We start from the raw sequence: 20,807 nt of genomic DNA, 5'->3' as shown, positions 1-20,807 counted from the left end.
TAAAGATTAGTCCAGGAAGTTTTGACTTTATCATGTAAACTGGATGCCACGAATTGATAAGTGTATGACGAAAATGGCCATTTACCAGATATGCTTTTTTTAGGATTTTTCTGTTGAGAAATGGTATTTTATATAATATACATGAATGATCATGATCAGTTGATATCCAAATGTAACATAGTAATTGTTGAGTCACGTTTTGTTATGGAGATACATGAAAGTGAATAAATTGAAATGTCTTAAAGAACGAAATAATGTAAATAATGTATATGGATTGATGCAATTGTTTAATTGTTGAACAATACATGAATAATGTTCACTCAGATTTTTAAGTTCTATTTTACAGGGAACTAGTTTTTGAATAGGATGGTGTTGTATGTATGTAAACACATTATTTTGTAAGTCATGATAACGGGTGATATAATTGATTTTTGTAAATGTTCAATATAGGGATGGTAATTATTGTCTATTCCATGTCTTAATAGGGGTCATCCATATAGTACACAATAGTACTGAAGATGGTCTCATGGACGATTGCATAAGAGACCGAAACGTCGACCTAAGACACTTTTTCGAAAGTCTACTTATATAAGGAAAAGTGTATACAAATGTAATACTGTAGGACCATTGAATTGTTATCGAATTTCCTCTTGTTACATTGTATGTGTATACTCATAGTACCCTCTAAAAATTCTTTGAAAAATATAAAATTATTTTTATATACACCCGTGTTTGTATATTCTTTGACTAAATTCCTTATTTGTATTCAGAATTGATTGATATTGTTCAAACAAAATCTAAGAATTAATTTACTAATAAGCAATTGATGAAAGCTTATATTAGAATAAGAGTTTGAAATTGTATCACTGTGTATTCTAAATAAATCCCTTGACGGCACCTTTACCCTTTCATGTTACAGGCACTTGGCCTACCCACACAAGTGAGGCATTGCTTTCTTCCAGAGGCGTCAGGGAATGCTGGGTGGTAGGAAATGTGTGTCTGCCTGCAGATTTCAGGACTTTTCCTTACAGAAATGTAAGGAAAACGTGTTTTTAAGGCAAAGTTTGTGCTTTATATGGGACTCCAGGCAAAAATAAAACCTGGTGAGAGCCACACAAGTCACCCCACCTTGGACTACCCGGAGTGTCTAGTTTTAAAAAATGTACTGGTTTGGTAGGTTTCCATAGGTGCCGGCTGAGCAGGGGCCCAAAATCCACAGCTACCAACATTCCAAATACCACATTGTTTTTCAGTCCAAATATTTGATGTTTCTATTTTGTGTTTGGTGCCCTTTCGTATCTCGGGCACTTGGCCTACCCACACAAGTGAGGCATCGTTTTTCTCGGGAGACTTGAGAGAACGCTGGGTGGTTGGAAATTTGTGTCTGCCTGCAGATTCCATGACTTTTCCTCACAGAAATGCAAGAAAATTTTGTTTTTTTGGGCCTTATTTATTTAATCAGCTTTTTGCATTTCGCCAACACGACATTATTTACTTTTTGTTAGCCTTTTTAAAGCTTCACAGGTTTAAAGCTAAAAAGCCAGGGGCCCGTCACTTTTCTTTATTAAATATTTACTTGCCACGTTTCACTTCACAGCATTTGTTTTTAGCCTAAAAACAAAAATGCTCGCAAATGCACATGCTCGTTCCTTAAGTCACTGCGTAATGACATTTAAATATTAGGTCTTAAGGAAAGGGTGCAGTACCACAGGCTATTACAAGGTGTCCCAGGAACGAGCATTTTGTTTTTTAGGCTTTTATAGCCTTTACGAACTCTATACAGTACTTGAAATGTGCTGAATGCTGGTAATAATTCTTGGACCTTGCTTTATATGGTACTCTGTGTGACTGCAGACTTGATAGAATGTATATAATTCCCATAAGAATTGGGTCTATGTAAATGTATTTCATGGACATCCTGCAATTGTTGAGGCTCTGGGACTATTCTCATACTTGACTCCCCTGGAAATAGCACAATGTTCATGTTACATTGTAAGTGCACGTCTTGTCAATTCTTTCTGCAATTTGTGCAATTACTTCCACCATCATGGCGCTGCTTGGAGTACAGCGGGGCTCCCCTCCAGCAGTGCTTGCGGCGCAGTCTGCGTGCATGCATGTTCTCAGCTTGGACACACAGATGTTTCCCATAGGATAAGCCTGTGTCTGGGTGACCTCCATGCACAGACCTGAATCCTGGGGTCAGGTGGGGGGTGGTGGTGCTTGATTAGTGTAGTAAACCTCAATAAACGAACTGTGATTGGAACTTTGCTGTTCTCTCGATCTGCTCACCTTCAACCCTGTTCCCAGCACCCCCAAAATAAAAAAATATTAAAAGTGCTCGCTTTGCCACAAGTGCCAGGAATCCTGTTCCTTTTGGTAACTGGAGCCTTCGTCTTTTCCTCTTCCCTGGACAGCTCCGAACAGCCTATTCTTAAGGCCTCGTCCCTTCTAGCACACTGACTACCTACCTTACACTATCAGTGGCCCACTCCCCACCCCCACCCCCACCACTATTGCTAAATCTAGCCTCTTTCCACCAGGCTCTGTCAGTCTCTCATTGTTTTATTAGTAAAACAAATATAAGTGCTGAGCCCAAAGTTGTTATTACATGCCCACTGCCAAATGCCTGGGTTTGTAAATGCCAAATTCCTTTCATGAAGGAAAGGCGTGCAGTACCACAGGCTGTGACTAGGTGTCCCTAGTACTGCACCCTTAGCTTCATGAAAGGAATTTATTTTCTTAATATGCTACTGCTGACATAACTTTAAAAGAAAAAAAACATTAGCATTTGCAACTCCAATAGCTCACATTTTCACTAATACCAGACCTATTGCATTGCAAATGCTTGTTTTTATTGTTATTGTTTCAGACGCACTAAGGACCATGTACAGTCAGTACCTAAGATTGCGAAGTGGTTGAAGGATGTTCCCAATATCAGTAACAAGAGTGTGTTTCCAGGATAAAATTGCTATTCCCTAAATCTACTGCTACTCTAAACATTGTAGTTAGGCACACTGCACTTTACACAGTTGGCCTTAATTGATACTGGTTGTTGCTCAGGGTCATAGTAACGGTCACACTTAGGTAATTATTGAATGAGACATTGCACGAAGGCACCAAGCATCTTAAATTGCAGTAAATGGGCGGTTATGAGATAAGCAGTCTATTGATTTTAGGTAATAACGTTGGAATTGATTGGTTTTATAAAGGAATGTTTATATTGCAATTATATGGTTCGCCTAAATGATTTGTTAGTTATGATTAATATTTTATATTTTTTTATATGCTAAAATGCTATGGTTTTAAATAACTGAAAACATTTTTTAAAAAGGTACTTTCTTGAAAGGCAAGCTCGTGTTCCTTCCCTACATAGCGCAAAATACCACAATGTTGCCAAGGCGCAGTAACCAGCATGTGTTAGTATTACACAATTTATGGAACTACACTTAATTAGTTCGGTAAATAGGTTAACAAGAACTGGATAAGAAAAACGTGTTATTTACAGTGCTTAAAAGCGGCAGATCTTCAATATTTACTGTTACATATAATGTATTATTTTTTTCCATTCTTTTCACATGCGATATCAAAGGAATTAATAAAGGTTTGTGCCCTTCCTGCCTGGCCCAAAATTGCAGCAGGTCCGGTCCCCATCGTCCATGAGGGCCGACCTAGTGCTTTTCAGCTGGTGACCGCAGAGACGGGGGAGGTGGCCCCATCCCTGCTGAGTGCACATCCTTATGGTATGAGCAAAAATTGTAAATCCCACGTTTGTTTTCTATCTTGTGTGTTATTGGATGGAAAGGTAGTACCTATTGAGGAAACAATACACAGGTTATATAATTGTTTTCACATAAATCAGAATAAAAACTGCAGCTCACGGTATCAGTTGTTTGTTTATAAACTAAAAAAAAAAAGACTACATCCCAAAAAAAACCCATTAAAAATATGAGTTTAAATGTGAACGTCCCTAAAAAAGACTGCGTCTCACTGTGTTGCCCAGGCTGGTTTACAGTGGCTATTCACAGGCGCGATCCCACTACTGATCAGCACGGGGGTTTTGACCTGCTCCGTTTCCGACCTGGGCCGATTCACCCCTCTTTAGGCGACCTGGTTATTCTGTGCTTCCACAGAATCACCATATCGATGCCGAACTTAGTGTGGACACCCGATCGGCATAGCACACAGCAGCCCAGAACTCCTGGACTCAAGCGATCCGGCAGCCTCAGCCTCCCAAGTAGCTAGGATTACAGGCGCACGCCACTGCGCCCAGCGTAGGTACAGACCAGAATTGCAATACTAGAGTTTTCCAAGCAACTAACGTCACTGTTATTTCACGGTCGCTTATTGGATATCTCCTAACTAGCCTTAGTAGTAGTGTATCCAAAGCCTACATGTACAGTTGCGGCCATGTTTAAGAAGAGTTTCGCGCACCAGAATCCCAGCACCGCCCATTCTCCCACCGGGCGACGGTTTGTTTACCTGCAAATGAGGAACACAAGACTGTCAAACCTGCCTTACTAGAAACGAGGTGAGTGGTGCAAGTTACTGACAGCTCTTCTAACATCAAACTATAGAAACGGCCGTGGTGTTATCCGAACAGAATCAATGATGCACTTACTCAACTCCACCCAGAAAGGGTCCAGAAAAACTACAGATTCCATGCAATGTTACAGGCTGAGTTTTGCACACAGATTTAACCGTATAAAAGAGTGTCAGCTTTTCTCATCTTTTTGCAAATAACGTATTATGCTGATGAGTGACGTTAAATTGATTTATAACGCTAAACGGACACTCTCGCATCAAAATGCTCTGTGTAAAAACGGCATTTGGTCTTTGGGTGTGGCCGTTACTTGTGCCAAAAAAACACCTTAAGAACAGGTTGACTGCAGGATGATTAGCTTCTAATATTCCATGGTTTCTGTAGTACAAAACAAAACCCACCAGATCTAGCTTCTGCCGGAAGCGACGCCGCGCTGCATGCTGGGACGGGAGAGCCTTGGGTTGACTTTCTGATTGGCTGAGGCTCGCCTCTTTCTCGAGCTTTATGGAGTTGAGTGAATGGCGGGATAAGGCTGACAGCGCCGCTGTGTGACCCGAAGCATCATGAAGCTGCAGTGTGAGGTGGAGGTTGTTAACCGTATGCTGCCCACCTTCGGCATGAGGAACCGAGGCAAAGGGACCCGTGCCGTCCTGTCCATCGGCAGACAGCATCTCCAGAGCACGTCCGGTGGCAGGAGTGCTGCTGTCTACTTGATGATCTGCACTCTTAAAGATAAGGCGGGGTCCAAGTACAAGGTAAGGGCTTCGTCCAAGAGGCTTGGGTCGGCTGCAGCATGTGCGGGGGTGGGCGGTGACCCAGCGGAGGCATCGTGTGCGTTTACCAGAAAAAGAAAAACACTGACGAATGTAACTTGCACCTGTCTGTACACGGATCAGAAAAGTCACCCTTCGTTTATAAGACTAGCTCGCTGATTACCATGGCTGCAACTTGAGCGTGAGAAAAGTTAGACCATATCTTTCCGATAGGAATGTGTTTCGGGTGTAGATCTTGGACTGTAAACTTTGTGCTCTTGGACGCCTTCTTAATTTAGTGTAAACACTACTATCCTGTTTTATAAACTTGAAGCTACATAACTGCCAAGTTTTTGGTTTGCTTTTATGTGACGCGTTGACACTTTACTGCGTGCCAACAGATTATTTCTATGTAATTATATACATTTCTAATATATCCCTGCTGCGCAACATAATGGTCTGTAAGTAGCCTTAATACAGCATCAGTGACGGTTCCAGCCTGATCTAGTCTACACGATCTTTTGTATTGCATCAGATATCGCTTTATTTCTCCACACCTGTACCTATCTCAGTAACCCACCACTACGTTCTCCGTTCACTCCTGCAGCTATGGATACTCTGAAACCCTCATACATATTAAACGCAAAGCACATTGTGGTCAATATTTATTCTCTTCGTCCTACCGTTTTGTTTTTTTTTATAGGAAGAACATACCTTTTAGTTAAGGAGATGGCCACGTTTCTCCACAAGTAAAATTGTAATCCAAAATTATTTTGTGGGCTAATCTTGCTCGCACTCTTTAAAAATAATAATAGTGTGAATGGACAGTGAAGTGTTCATTATTTGTAAGGGTGGTGCATTAATTCTCTTGGGCATCCCTTTCTTGTATGGATGCTGAAGTTGTTTCCAGTTTAGTCTTGTTTTGAGGGCTTTTGGTTTCGCGCTGTCCAGGTTGATAGAAGGCAGTTTGTTCTCCAGCATATTTGGAGAGAATAGCAGTTTAAAAGGCAGTTATTTTGAACCGAGGCTTCTATATGAAGGTGAACGTTATTCACTAGTTGTTCAAAGTGATGCCCATTTGTTGTGAATAATACAAACACAAGGAGATGATGGACGGAGCGTTGAAACTCTTCAGAAACTCGCCCCCCACTCACAGATCTGGGTTGAATCCATCATTGTTCTTTAGCTCACATCACCACCTCAGTTAAAACCCAGCTATATGCAAATCAGTCTTGAATCTGGCCCTCATGGGAACAGTCTAGCCCGAACTGCCAAGCCAGGTCTTCCCTGAACTGGAAACAAGCTTCCTGGGACCGGTTTTGGGGTAACACCACTCATCAGCCAGCTAGCATGAATCCAGTGGCAAAGTGAGCAAGGGACCCACGTCTGGCATACCCTGCTGACTTACTGCAAACAAAGCAATCTGTCCATCAATTGTTGTTTTTGCATTTGTCATCAGAGTGGGACGGGTATGCAGAGACGTGGGTCCCATGCTTTTCATGCTACTGGAGTCAAGCTATCCTGGCCGATGAGTGGTAAAATCCCGAAACCAGTAATTGGATGCTTGTTTACAGTCCAGGGAGGACCTTTCCTGGCAGTTCGGGCTGGACCGTTCCCATTGGGTGCAGGGTCAAGACTGATTTGCATATGGCTAGGTTCAAACTGGAATGGCATGGGGAGGAAACAAAATGATGGATTTAGGCCCAGATCTCTGTACTGGGGTGAATGTATGACAGTGTTTTGCATTCTGTCCATCAATTGTTGTTTTTGCATTTGTTGTGAATATGCAGGAAAGCCTTTACAAAGCCTTCTTGCAAATGAAGAGCAAACCTGCCTCTCAGAATTGAAGAGCAGCCTTCTTGCATAATATACAGATGTAACAGAACAAGCCAAAGAGGCGCTTCACCCTGCCAGTCCTTACATCAGTCCTGATGACTGCTCTCTACAGATTTAGCACTTGGCGTGGACAATAAACTGCCCAACGGCACCTATATTACTGTGTACTAAGAATTTATTTTCAGTTTTTTTGCCAGCTGATGTACTCTGAACATTTCGCCTAATTGTCGACACATCCAGCTGTAGACATCACTACCTACATTTGAGTGCAGCCCTCCGCTGAGCGACCTACAGTGAGAGTGAAAGATGAGTGTAAGAGAGAATATTTGTTAGAGGGATAAATCTAGGATTGTAAAAGCGGGTTGGTCAATGCCCAGGGTTTGGACCCAGGAGAGGTAGACGGAGAGAGAGGCCTGACAGTGGAATAAGCCAGATAAGAGAACAACATTTTGTGACTAACAGTCACAGTGTAAACCTACATTTGGGCCCTTAAAACCCCCATGTATCTGTTACCGGATTCTAAGCCTGTTGGTGTATTTCTTCATTATAAGGAAAGGTAATTATAAGGGACTTTAGAGAATGTGAGATGTGAGCAGAACAGAATTGCTTTTAAATAGTAGTTTGTATTGACCAAGCCAATAGTTTCAGATTTTGTTTAATCCCAATTTTTTTTTCTCCATTTCGATTAACACAGAACAAGTACAACACAACAACAGCAGTGCAAGCTTCCCGCATGCATAGAGCAGGTACATGTTTATCAGCAATGTACAATTCCTTACATGTGCACAGCAGGAGTACAAGCTAACCTCACACACAACTGATGTAATTGGGGCACCAGCAGTTTACGCTTCCAGATGCACATGGGGCAGATGCAGTAGAGAAACCGCCTGTGCAATATTTAGTACAGACATGGTACAGATAGCAGCAGTGCCCACTTTCTTACAGCCACAAACACATGTACAGTAGGACTTCATGCTTCTTCAGATCAGGGTACTCTTCGACTTTCCCACACACGTACTGCACAAGTGTCAACTGGATATGCTTTGCTCACATAGAAGAAGCCAGCATCAGGTCAGTCGTCCCACAGAACATTTGCATCCTAGGGAGTTTCAATTGTGAGGGTGGCCTAGACACAAAGGAGAATGAAAATTGAGTTATTTTTGAAGATGTGTGTTATTTCTAAGTTATATATTTACTAAGGTGCTAACTTAATGCCTAGATTTAATTTATAAATGGATGCAGCAGTAGACAAGTGCTGGTAAAATACTATAATATTGTCCATACTGTCCCAGGAGCTGAGAGGAGGCGACATTTGTGGTCTGGGCCCTTTGACTCTGCCAGTAAACTGATGGAACACTGACAAGATTCAGATAGGTTCTGGGCGCTGAATACTTTGGGGGTGATATGGATTTGTCACGTTTAGTTATTTTATGTTATGTATTCGTATTTAGTTCAACATCCACCCGGAGTCATCTAGGTGCTTTTGTGATAAGGAGAGGAAAATTAACCCAACTAGTTATTGAAAAGCCATGTTTTGAGAACCTTTCTGAAAGATAATGGATCTGATGAGAGCTTGATGTAAAGAGGAAGAGAATTTCAAAATTTGGAGGCTCCCACCACGAAACTTCTTCCACCCCAGGAGGAATGTTTAAACCTGGGGACAGTCACATTTCTGGCAGAGCTGGAGCGGAGAGACCTCTCCGGCTGGTACCAAGCAAATCTGTGTTGGAAGTATTTCGGACCAGAATAATGTAGTGCATTAAAGGTGATACATACGTCTTTGATCTTCTCTCTTTGTTTAACTGGAAGTTAATGACGTTTCTGTAGGACAGATTTCGCCGATTGAAATTTGGGAATTCCTAATAACCTGGCTGCTGCATTCTGGAGAGCCTGAAGCTTGTTCGCATACTGCAATTGTATGTGAAGATAAAGGCCATTACAATAGTCTAGTATAGACATAACTAAAGCAGTAACCACAGTTGTTTTGTAAATGTAAAAAGATGCAGATATAGTTGCATTCACTTGATCTCCTAGAACAAGCTTGTTACACGTTAGGACACCCAGATTCTTTACCTTCGTAACTGGAGAGTGTAGGGGTCCTAATTCCAGCAGCCAACATGCTGGCATCCAAAAAGAGGTGCCCTTCCCAAAGAGAAGAACCTCTGTTTGGCTGGAGGTCAGTTTTAGACAGTGTTTGTCCATCCAGTCGTTGAACGCTAGCAGAGCAACTCGGTATCGAAACATGCTGGGCGGAGGGGGGCTACAAGTAACAGGAGGAAAGTTGAAAGAAGACATGGGGAGCTCACGTCAGCTTGTGGAAATGCCCAAAGCCCTCTCTCTCTGCACATTTTAACAACAGACTATACTGGCTAGAGAGCAGCAGGGTAAGTGCCTTGGTATTGTTCTGTGTGCAAGCTGACATGGTAACATGGTCATATCAGGAAGGTTCAAGGTTTCTTTGAAAAATGTTTAACTTGATGAAATTGAAATACATACTTGTATAAAACTGGTTTATGTATCCCGTGTACCGATTTTGATGTGTTTTAGCAGGATTTAGATCCATGGTCTGTTAAAACTATATATTTATTGGCTTAAGCCTTTCAGGTCTAGAATGAGCTGTAAGGGCAGAGCTGATGGCAATGAACAGCAGGAAGAGAAAATGTCTGTTTAAAACATGCCTACGCTGATTGACAACATTATATATCAATTTAAGTCCTTTCAATGGAGGAAATAAAATGTACTTTACATCATAAGCACTGCATTTGTTTTAGTGAACAAATTAAACCTGGCTTCTTTAATTACTGCAGATTGTAGTGTAAAGGGGGGTGCCAGATTGCCAGACACGATTATTATAGTCCAGGACTTTCATTTAAACAGTAAGTTGTCTTAGTTTGATTTTATTGGCTTAACATATGCTAAGTCAAAGATTTTAAAGGGAAGCCAAGAGCAGAATACAACTTTGCTGCTTATGGAGCCTGCTATCTGTCTACCCTGAGTGAGCCATATGTTAGCGATGCAGATATTGAATTGCTGTTCTGTAAATTCACAGTTATATCCAAGAGGCGAAGTATGCTCTGGGCATATTGGTGGCACTGTATTATTACCTATAGATGATCATTCCCAAGAAGGGACAGATATAATGTACAGAGTAACAGTATTCCATCATTTAGTAGAAGTGGTTTCCAGCTAGAGGCCAGAATTGAATGGGCATTGACTATCCAATTGTGATTTCCTTTTCTATGGACTGAAGAATAATCCTCTGCAAAGGCCAAGCGCCGCCTATACACATGTCCTCCCTCCCCTTCCAGTATACTTCTGCCTATCAGGGTATCTGTTTTTCTAACTTTTGATGTAAGCACAGGTGCCTATATGTCGTCTTAGTGCATGGATGTCTGTACGTATGTTGATTTTTAATTTCACTGATGTCTTTCATTGTGAAATGTCTGACCAGCCCTACATGTTGTGTGTCGATTATGAGTCTGTGGAAACGTGCCTCTGTAATGTCTGTGCGCGAGTGCCTGACTTTTTGTTGGCATGGTAGTCTAAGGTATTTGAACCATTGTGTGCATGGATGGCCGTACTTATCTCAGAGTTAATTCACAATTGCACAGTCAAGGGCTTTGTCAGTTCATGTTCCTCAAAGTTTTGCAGTTTCTTATCTCCGATTACCATCGCCTACCAAGCTTTTCACTCATAGTTGGGCAGTTATAACATACCGTACAGCTCATTGATTTGATATTGCGCGTAATGGGAAACGCGCAGGAACTGCTTTTATTTACTGTGTTTTTGTAGTTACAGGAGAACATAGACCAGCTTTTTACTAAGTTTGTGGAGGAAGGTAAGGCCACAGTTCGACTGAAAGAGCCTGCAGTGGACGTCTGCCTCAGTAAGGTACAAGTTCTGAATCTTTTTATTCTGCAACGTTCTTGTTTGCTTATGACTGCGCACTTGTTAACACTGGTCAAGTTATTTTCATCTTGATTCAGTAACGTTCTTGTATCGTATTGTGGCGTTTGCGTAACACTTTGTACACCTGTTAAAGCCCGATCATTTTCTGTGTGTTTGGGCAAGAGGCTACACACACCTTTATTTCTGCATGGTATGTAGACTGTGGGTATCTAGGGTTGCAAGTGTGAGAAGCATTGGGTGTCATCCAATATGCCTGCTTGTTTTTCATTAACATTTTTGCCCATTTTTTAAAGGAATTTATGTCCCCCTGTTTTGATTACCACAAAACGAATGAGATTTCAGCCAGATTAGCTCAGTTAGGCAGTAGTTCTTAAATGTATTTATTTCTAAATTTAATGTGGAGGTGCAGCTAAGCTGGCTTCTCTTACAAGTAGCTCATGAGCAAATGGTAACTCTCCAGCTGCCTAGAAGTCATTTCTTTAAGCGCAACATAGCTAACTAAATTAGAAGCAATTGTTTGGTTGAATTATATGTATATTAAAATTGAAAAGCAGATATTCGAGACTGCAATTTGTTTTCATGAACTCCTAATCTAATGTTTGGAGAAAAATGGTTGAATATCCGAGATGTATATCTATATATTCACTGAAAAAACAAAGGTCTGGCGACATTATAGTTAGGTTCACGTTTACCCACACAAAACCAAAGAAATTCAGCAGTAATAGTTATACTGATAGCTATACTTCTGTTCAGAAACGAAAATACGTGGCCTAAAGTAATTTAACGGCACAAGTTATTGTTTCTTCAGATAAGTATAACTGTCACTGCTGAATTTCTTTGGTTTTGTGTGGGTAAAATGAGAACCTACCTATAACATGCCTGTAACCTTTGTTTTTTGTTCAGTGAATTTTTATATTTTTTAACAAAGTAATATACAATTCCCGTATGCATATACAACCACCGCTGTGCACAGCTTTTGGCTGCAATGGGTTGGGCTGTGGTGACTGGCCTACAGCCAGGCCCTAAGGCAACCCGTTGCATGCTCCCAATCCCACGCGGGGCGGGGGTATGGTGTCTGAGTTGCAGAAGTTTTTTTTTTTTATCCCCCTTATTGAACTTCGAATCCACAGGTATTCGCATATCCGCAGAGGATCAACGTCCCTAGATAGCTATATTTGTCTTTCTTTAATAACTCCTAAACTACTTCACCAATTTACACCAAATTACAAAAAGGCTACTTTATGGACTAAGAGCTAGCTTTCTGTCAAATTTGGTGTAAATCCGTTCAGCAGTTTGGGCTGTAGTTGTCTAAAAACTGCAAAATCCCCATAGACCTTGCATGGGGAAAGACTGTCTTTGGACCATTCTTCTCTTCCACTGCTTGCCGAATCACCCCGAAACTTTCTACACAGTACCAAAAGTGAGTGGCGAACTACTTTCAAAAATTTTGTGAGGATTTGTCTAACCGAACCAAAGTTATTCACAAAAAATGCTTAGTCTATGGAAAACTATAACTGCCTACTGGATATTGCCCGTAGGAAAAATATACGTTTATATATGCATAAGTCCGCTTCCGTCATGCTGCCACACAAGGTTATCTCATAGTGCTGGGCACAGCCCCCGGTTTAAGCAATTAAAAAGAACTCTGTCAAAGACTACTCATGGGCACTCAGGATGGGTGAATATATGCAGCCAACTCCCTTGATCACGCATCCTGAATGCACGTGACTCTTCTTTGACAGAGTTCTTTTGAACATATATAATATATCAAAACAATACCCTTTCAGGCCTAGAGTGACACATAAACTATGCACAAAAGAAGCAGAGAACTCTGGGTAGTTCTCAAGTTTAGGTGGAAAGCAGCTCCAGTATAGAGCACTCTCAACACCAGCGACACTCTAGATCTGCTCACCTCAAATGTCTGCTTTTCTATCAAAGTCTTTAAGCATAGGATTAGCACAGTGCCATCCACGCCAAGATAGAAAGGGAAAGTCTTTTGCCATTTCTACAGCAAAGTCTTTAAGCATAGGACTAGCACAGTGCTGTCCATGCAAGTTGTAAAATGACAAAAGCCATTGACCACTCCAGGCACAGTATTACAGCTTTGAATTGGTAAAATGCCAACCTGAAATTAGTAAAAGCAACCCCTGACACAGTGTTTCGCTCTACTTAGAGCTCTATAGAGGTATATTTTTGTCCAGACTTATACTGGGTGCTCCATTTTGTTTGGACAAAGCTATACCTCTCTGAAGAGCTCTAAGTAGAGCGAAATACTGTGTCAGGGGTTGTATTATCCCAAGGACCTGTGAGGTTTCCACACCATTAATTTAGATTTTGAGTGTTTTACCTCTAAGCCCCTTACTGAGCAAAAAGCTGGGAAACTATGCAACAAAAATTGAAGGCGTTATGGAGTTCTAGATATAAGGAGCGTGTCGTCATTAAACATGAGCATCAGAGTAGTAATACCTGCAGATTTAGGGGCATAATGACTGCTCTTGGTTAATCACTCTACTGCTCCATTAATGTACAAGCTGAACAGCGTGGAGGCTAGCACGCATCCTTGCCTAACTCCTCGGTTTATTGTTATCCTAGATGTAAGATCCCCACCCATATTCCACCTGACTGTTGCAAATGTATCCATGTGTAAGATCTTTAGAATCCTTAGATCAGTAGAAATCTCATATGATTCTAGTACCCTTCAAGGGTTTTCCCTAGGAACCAAGCCAAGCGTTGCTCTCCGATCTATGAAGGCGACATAAAGAAGGTCCTGCCTTATGGCAACATACTTCCAGCAAATCGTCCAGAAACGGAAGACCTGGTCAAGGGTGCTAACCTTGCTCCTGAAACCAGCTTGGGTATCTGAAAGGATGCGGTATTCTAGCATCCACAATTGGAGTCTTGATAATACCCATCTAGTGCCTGCACAGTTTCTACTAGACCAAGGACAACAGGGACTCCATCATTATCCCGAACCTCATGTACTGTATGAGCTGCTGTAAGGTAGTCATTCATCTCGGTTACATCATTGGACCACTCCCTATATAGATCTGCAAAATGGCCTACCCATGCTTCTGGTTGAACCACTTTGAGATGATTTTCTATATAGTGCGGGTCTGAGCAGCTACCAGTTTTCATAATGTCTTAATAGTCCCATTCTGAAGGGAGACAGTGAGTTCCTCCCACTGGTCTATGTCCCAGCTCTTTTTTGCCTTGATCAAGGTTGCCCTGTGCTCTCTTCTAGCGCCACTTATCACCCTACGATCACCTTTTTTACTGCTTTTAATACTGTTGTTTTTGCATGCCTGCATTCACGCATATGCCACCCTGGAAAATGTATTGGCCAGTGGCCCCTCTGTCCTTCCTTTGTGAAGAAAGCTTTTAACAGTTCCAAAAGTTCACAATGGTGGTTGACAAAATTAATCCTACCCCTGTCAATCCACTCAAGTGGGGCCAATTTCTCTGCAACTAGATTATTTATTTGGAATTGGACTTTGGGGTTATCTGCTATTGATGGCCATTTCACATTCCTTCTTTTATTACTAGTTTCAATCATGCTTATAATATTACTGTATGGTACGTTTTGAGCTCAGAAATGGTCGAGCTTGAAATTGAACATGGAGTGCTTCGTGGTCGCGGTCTGATCTGGGTATTACCTCTGTCAATCATAAAGGGCCGGAGTGTACTATTCAGAAAGATATAATCAATATGACTTATATACAGACCTCTTCTAAAGGTTGAGCATGGCTGAAAATCAGAAGGGGTGACACCGCTCACAACTCTTCAAGCCTTTTGTCACTAGTGACTTGAGCAGAGACCTTGGAATGCTTATTTACGATGTCCACTGGAGAAAAGGACATCGCCCTATGGTCGTGTGATAATTCCATCTGATCCAGAGAGAGGGCCAGCAGGGATTTGTGTGTTACAGTCTCATGCAATAATTTTTAAGATGGCTCTGTTGAAGCTGGTCATTCATGTCCGACAAATAATCTGCAATACCCGACTGTAAATTTTGAGGGAAAGAATGTAACTATATGTTAATAATGTCAATATGCCTGGCCCCCAGAGCAATGCCTATTGAGACAGCTATATCCATCAGGTCACTGCACTTTAACAGGAGTCTCTTTTTTGTTGTTGTGAACAAGTCTATCCTCAACCAAATCAGCAGCCCTCCAGACGCTCTCCCAGCAGGTGATGGTACAACTTTGTTGGTGAATGTAATATACCCTGATCAATAATATATATGTGTATATATATATATATTACTCACACACATATAGTCACTGAAAAAAAATGTTACAGGGGCGTTTTAGTTAGGCTCAGATTTTACACTCGCAACCATAAAAATGTAGCAATTATAGTTACCTGAGCTAACTATAACTTATGCCCCTGCAACGCACGGCTTATGACCTCTCGTATTAGATCACTCATAACATGGTCATTGACATCATCCAGTGAGTGTAAGTGTTTCATAAAAGTTTCTCAAACTTAGAAGATGCATACCAAGCTTCTGCATAAGTTAAATTAATATTCTTACTGTAGTACTAATGAGTGATACTATTTCTAACGTATGATATCTGATCTATAATCCTGTTATTAAAGCAGGTGTACTATTTATCAGTGTACTAACCTCTACACTGACACATGTCCTCTGCTGATGTATGTGTATGGTATTGCTTTGCGACAGTCTAAGCTGGTTCATTGAGACTTCAGTCCACAGTGATGGCTGATTATAGTTCTGTTTTATGACATACTGACCAGTTTCCTTAGACCTCTCTCCTTTGTGATGAATGATTGCAGTAGTAGAGTGCAATACATTAATCTGTTCACTAAGACCTTTTTCTAGGGCAGGGGTACTCGCAAACTTTCTCTTGGGGGCCAAATTTACAGTGTGGTTTGTGGCCGAGGGCCGCACCTTGGGGGCGGGGTCATTGGGGGAGGGGGCGGGGCTAGAGCAACAACAAAAAACTGTGACCATGAGGTGGAACACAGGTCCATGCAGCGGACGCCTTCGTCCACTGAGCCACCGGACCCGGCATACACATCTCTCTATCTCCCTCCCTCCCTCCTCTGTCTCCCTCCCTCCTCCGTCTCCCTCCCTCCTCCGTCTCCCTCCCTCCGTCTCCCTCCCTCCTCCGTCTCCCTCCCTCTCTCCCTCTATCCGTCTCTCCCTCTCCCTCTGTCTCCCTCCGTCCTCCGTCTCCCTCCGTCCTCCGTCTCCTTCCTCTCCCTCCGTCCTCCATCTCCCTCCCTCCTCCGTCTCCCTCCCTCCTCCGTCTCTCTCTCTCTCCCTCCCTCCTCCGTCTCTCTCTCTCTCTCTCTCTCTCTCTCCCCCTCCCTCCTCCGTCTCTCTCTCTCTCTCCCTCCCTCCTCCGTCTCGCTCTCTCTCTCTGTCTCTCTCCCTCTCTCTCCCTCTCTCTCCCCGTCTCCCTCTTTCTCCCCGTCTCCTTCTCTCTCCCTGTCTCCCTCTCTCTCCCTCTCTCTGTCGCCCTCCCTCTGCCTCTCTGTCTGTCTCTGCCTCTATCTGTCTGTCCCTGTCTCTGTTAGTCTCTGTTTCTGTCTCTCCCTACTGCCCTCTGTCCCCTTACCCGACTCTCACACCCTGCTGTTCTCTTGTCATTCTTTGTCACCTCTCCCCCTCCCCCCCCCCCCCCCCCCTCCGCTTGTGTGGCAGCTGAGGCAGCTTCCCTTCCAGGGCACACACACAGCCCCACCCTAGTACTTCACAGGTCTTTAAGAGACCATTTGCATGATAACGAGGCTTTGTTGTATTTCACCTCTTAGCGCCCCAGCAGCTCCACTCCGACTATCGCTTGAATCCCCGGGCCCTCACAGAGCAGCAGAGTCTGTGTTTGCTGACACTGTTAGGAAAAAAACCAAATACCGGTACGATGTCTGAAAGGTCCGCGGGCCGCCAAGAAAGGCTTGCCGGGCCGCGGGTCGTACTATGAGTACCCCTGCTCTAGGGCATAGTTCTCCAAAGTCCGTCCCGGAGGACCGAATACATGTCAGATGTTTTGCATTTCCCCATTTGGATAAATGTAGTTATCTTCAAAATATGGCATGGATCCTGCCCTCCAGGACCGACTTTGGAGAACCCTGCTGTAGGGTGATGGCTCAATGTAGTAGACATTTACAACAGATTCACCTTTCTGCTCACACCTTTCTCTAGGATAAAGAATAATTTTACTAGTGGGTTGTCTGCTAAGACCTCTCTACTGGTTGTGTGTTGCAGTGATTTGTGGGCATTTGCACTAAGACCACTTTCCAAGTTAATGAATGGTGGTGTTGTGGTTTGCAATACACTAGCCTATAGAGATTGCCACTTTACTCTGGCCACTTGTGTTTAGAGTAGTGGTTTAGAAAAGACAGGACTATATGCTGAGAACTGTCTCTTACGTAATAAGTGAGTGCATAAGTTGAGGTTACAGTGAGCTCTGGGCTGTAGATCTCTCACCTCTGTCTTATTTAAAAAAATATAAATGGTATTTTATGTATTTTAAGTTTACTTTGTTTGATGTCATTTGAGATATCATCAGTGATGTCACTGACCCTGTCATGAGTGATGTAATATATGAGGTCATAAGCAGTGCATTGCAGGGGCGTAAGTAATAGTTAGCTCAGGTAACTATAACTGCTGAATTTCTATGGTTTTGTGTATGTAAAATCTGAGCCTAACTGTAACGTCCCTGTAACCTTTGGGGTTTTCAGTGGGGAGGGGGAAAAAGATGTACATTTTGCTTTGAATGTTTTGCAAAACAGTATTTGCACTACGTTTAAATCAGATTTTTATACTAAATGCCTTTTTTTATTTTTTTATTATAATATCGTTTTTTTACTGCTTGTACCTTAAAATACAGATTAATTGCATATTTGAAGTGTTTTTTAACAAAGTTTTTTTAGCTATTTATTATGGTGCTGTATGTCGAATGGCCATCTATTTCGATATGGTTAAAACGTATGTCTTCTATGTCCATTGCAGTTGTAGGCAACCAATCACGTTGTGTGTTACTTTGCACTTTAAGTATTGGCATACTACTCACAAGGCGCTATGTGAACAAGGCCTCTGGTAGGCTGAAACGCGTCATGGCAGGCATGCTGAGCTTTGAATAAAATACTCACTTGCACCTACAGCTGGGTCTGTTATCGTCTGTTCCGGTTTCCAAAGTAATTGAGGATTCCTGGGATCTTTGTGGCGAAACTCGCGACATTTAATTCACCGGGATTGCTTCTCCGGTATTCAACAGACCCCTCCTTCGGACGTGGGCCAAGCAGCAGGAAGCAATTATTTTGGTGCTCCGGAAATGATTCAGTGTTCCTGTCAGGACTAGCTGCGGCAGCCCCTGGACTGCGCCTATCTTTCCCGGAACCAGCAAGGAGAGCGGCGCTTCGAGTCGGATGACCCTGGGTGCCAAGGAACTCGCTGTGGTAGGGATTTGTTGTACTGTTTGGTGAAGGAGTGTGCGGGTGGTGGACATCGATATTCATTCGCGTGTCCATTACCTTGGTGAGTTCATATTTGGTGAATCAATCTCCGCTACAGCGTAATGTCTGCAGACGCCTTGAAGAGTAGAGAGGAGGCGGCCATGGATATGTTTGATGACTCTCCGGCCGGCGAGTCATCCGCCACTATGCATTCTATGACTGTGCAAACTGGTAGCCCAAATGTGCGTGACATGTTTAAGAAACTTGAAAAACAGATGAAGGCTGAACAGGCCAAATGGTGGGAGCACCGCTCCTTAACCAGATATTTGGAGGTTGGGCGTATCCCCCACGGGCTTTGTATTATGCTGGCGCCCAGTTATGAGCATCCAGATCCTAACATGCTCAATGAATGGGCCGAGTGTAATTTAGAGTCCTCGCGAAAGCTGGTAACTATTTTGGTAAAATACGCTGAAAGTGATTGCGCGTCTTTACAAATAAAAATAGATGAACTGAACGATGAAATTAGCGCTGTGGAAACTCCGGCTAATTGTGCCAAATATCAGGAAGACATGCTAGCTAGGCTACATAAAGAAGAGGCGGTGATTTAAAAAAAAAAAACCAAAGGCATACAAATTCCAACGAGAGTAAATCGATTACCAGCAAGGCCGCGTATTTAATTTAGCTAAAAAGTTTGATGCCATTAAAGCCTCCAAGAACCCAATACAGAGCCTGCCTGCAGAAGCCAGCACAAGCACTAATGTAACTCCTCAACTGACTTCCTCACTATCCGATCTCAGTTCGTTGCCTGATAGCGAGTCGGATACTGAACAAAGCAGAAAGGTGGCACGATTGGGGTTTACAAAATTTTCCCTAGCACAAGAGGTGGACTGCTTGCGACAGGACCGTCGAGAAACCTTGCGACCCAGGAGGACAAATCCAAACAACGCCAAAGAAACAACCAAAGGCGCAGGCAACGACGCAAATCAAACCACAGATGAAAAACCAATACCAACAAAAGATGGAACAGGAAATGAGTTCTCCCAATGGTGAGATCGACCAAGAAGGGTCAACATTGACGGTAATAAATCTCACCGATATCCATCTTAGCCAAGCTGAGTTGCGAGTCTTATCCCTTGGTCTCACCTACAGCCCAGCAAGTAACTTCAATCATGCTAATACACTGATAGATCTGTATAAATACACTCGCAAATTGAAACTCCACAAATACTTTTTGTCTAACAAAGTGGCACATAAAACTGTCACAGGACTGGCCTCTGATACCATACAAGTTTTAAGTGCCAATGAACTAGAATTGTTACAATATTTACAACAATTGAACAATGAGATCTCAGGTCCGGGTATCCATGATGAACAGATCAATTTGAACATGCCTGGCAATACTAATTTCAAATCAAAATCTACCTTTACACCCCTGATGTTACATGACAATATTGACATATTTCATGAACTTTCTGTTGCAGAACTCAAAAAACTTTTTACATTGCCACAACGCGACACAAATATAAGCATTCATTACTTAACTGTTATATCCAGCTTATCAAAAAACTCCAGGCGAATGAGAACATCATCATTCGGCAGTCTGATAAAGGTGGAAATGTAGTGTTGTGGCCCAGGGATATGTATCTAGAGGAAGCCTATAACCAGCTAATGCTACAAGAGGCGTGACCTAGCCTCTGTGAAACAGGCACAATTTGATTTCTATTCACAGCTGGTGGACTGGAGAAGTGCAGGATTGCTTAGCCAAGACAATCTGAAATTTCTTAAAAATGAACATCCAGTAATCCCGGCAATATACTTCATCCCTAAGATACATAAATGTGCTAATAAACCCCAGGTTACGGGATCGAGAATCGGCCCGCGATAATGGACGCAAACCTGCCTGCGAACATGAAGAGTGCTGCCTGCATCTAAATAAAAAGAAAAACGCGACTCGAGATTTCCGTCGACGTAAGAGAGCAAGTACCCACAGGCAACGGTTGCTGCCCCACGTTGAAGCAATTAACTGGTAGCCTTTGAAATTGACACATTCTACCCCTTCTACTCCATCGTACAGTGTCCTACATTAAATACTCCAGCCCTGAGGAAGACCTTCCATGAATTTATTTTGCCCGTACCTGAAGGTCGAAACGTGTCGACAAAACCCCCCCCCCCTTCCCTCACTTATTTCTTTTCCCCAGCACAAGGTCAAGATTTTCAAAATGTTATAACTGTTTGAAGACAACATTAAATCTGTAGGCGAACTTATTGAATGAGGTTTACTGTGACACACGTTGTATCAATGTGGACTCTGATCCCTCTTTTTCTTTGGACCATGTATTTAGTGATGA

The 20,807-nt window shown here is 42.5% G+C and overlaps 1 protein-coding gene, 1 long non-coding RNA gene and 1 other non-coding gene across 6 annotated transcripts in view; 1 reads left to right on the top strand and 2 right to left on the bottom strand.

Annotated features, from left to right (window-relative positions):
- Positions 1-5,249, bottom strand: part of LOC146799462 (uncharacterized) — a 96,003-nt gene extending 90,754 nt beyond the window's left edge. For all 3 annotated transcript variants that reach the window (XR_014968918.1, XR_014968919.1, XR_014968917.1), the window contains exon 1: positions 4,942-5,249. This is a non-coding gene — a long non-coding RNA (uncharacterized LOC146799462). The remainder of the gene's footprint in view (positions 1-4,941) is intronic.
- Positions 3,972-4,271, bottom strand: LOC146799463 (signal recognition particle RNA). Its single transcript, XR_014969380.1, has one exon.
- Positions 4,377-20,807, top strand: part of LRR1 (leucine rich repeat protein 1) — a 38,898-nt gene continuing 22,467 nt past the window's right edge. The window contains exons 1-2 of one of the 2 annotated variants that reach the window (XM_085627021.1): positions 4,377-5,295; positions 10,921-11,019. In XM_085627021.1, coding sequence (XP_085483147.1) covers positions 5,104-5,295; positions 10,921-11,019 — 291 coding nt within the window. In that variant the 5' untranslated portion in view covers positions 4,377-5,103. The remainder of the gene's footprint in view (positions 5,296-10,920; positions 11,020-20,807) is intronic. The other variant, XM_085627022.1, reaches the window with a different exon arrangement.

The sequence above is a fragment of the Triturus cristatus genome, chromosome 9 (assembly GCF_964204655.1).
Source record: "Triturus cristatus chromosome 9, aTriCri1.1, whole genome shotgun sequence".
NCBI lineage: Eukaryota > Metazoa > Chordata > Amphibia > Caudata > Salamandridae > Triturus > Triturus cristatus.
The sequence above is the reverse complement of the archived record's forward strand: the minus strand, read 5'-3'. Positions and strand labels throughout refer to the sequence as shown.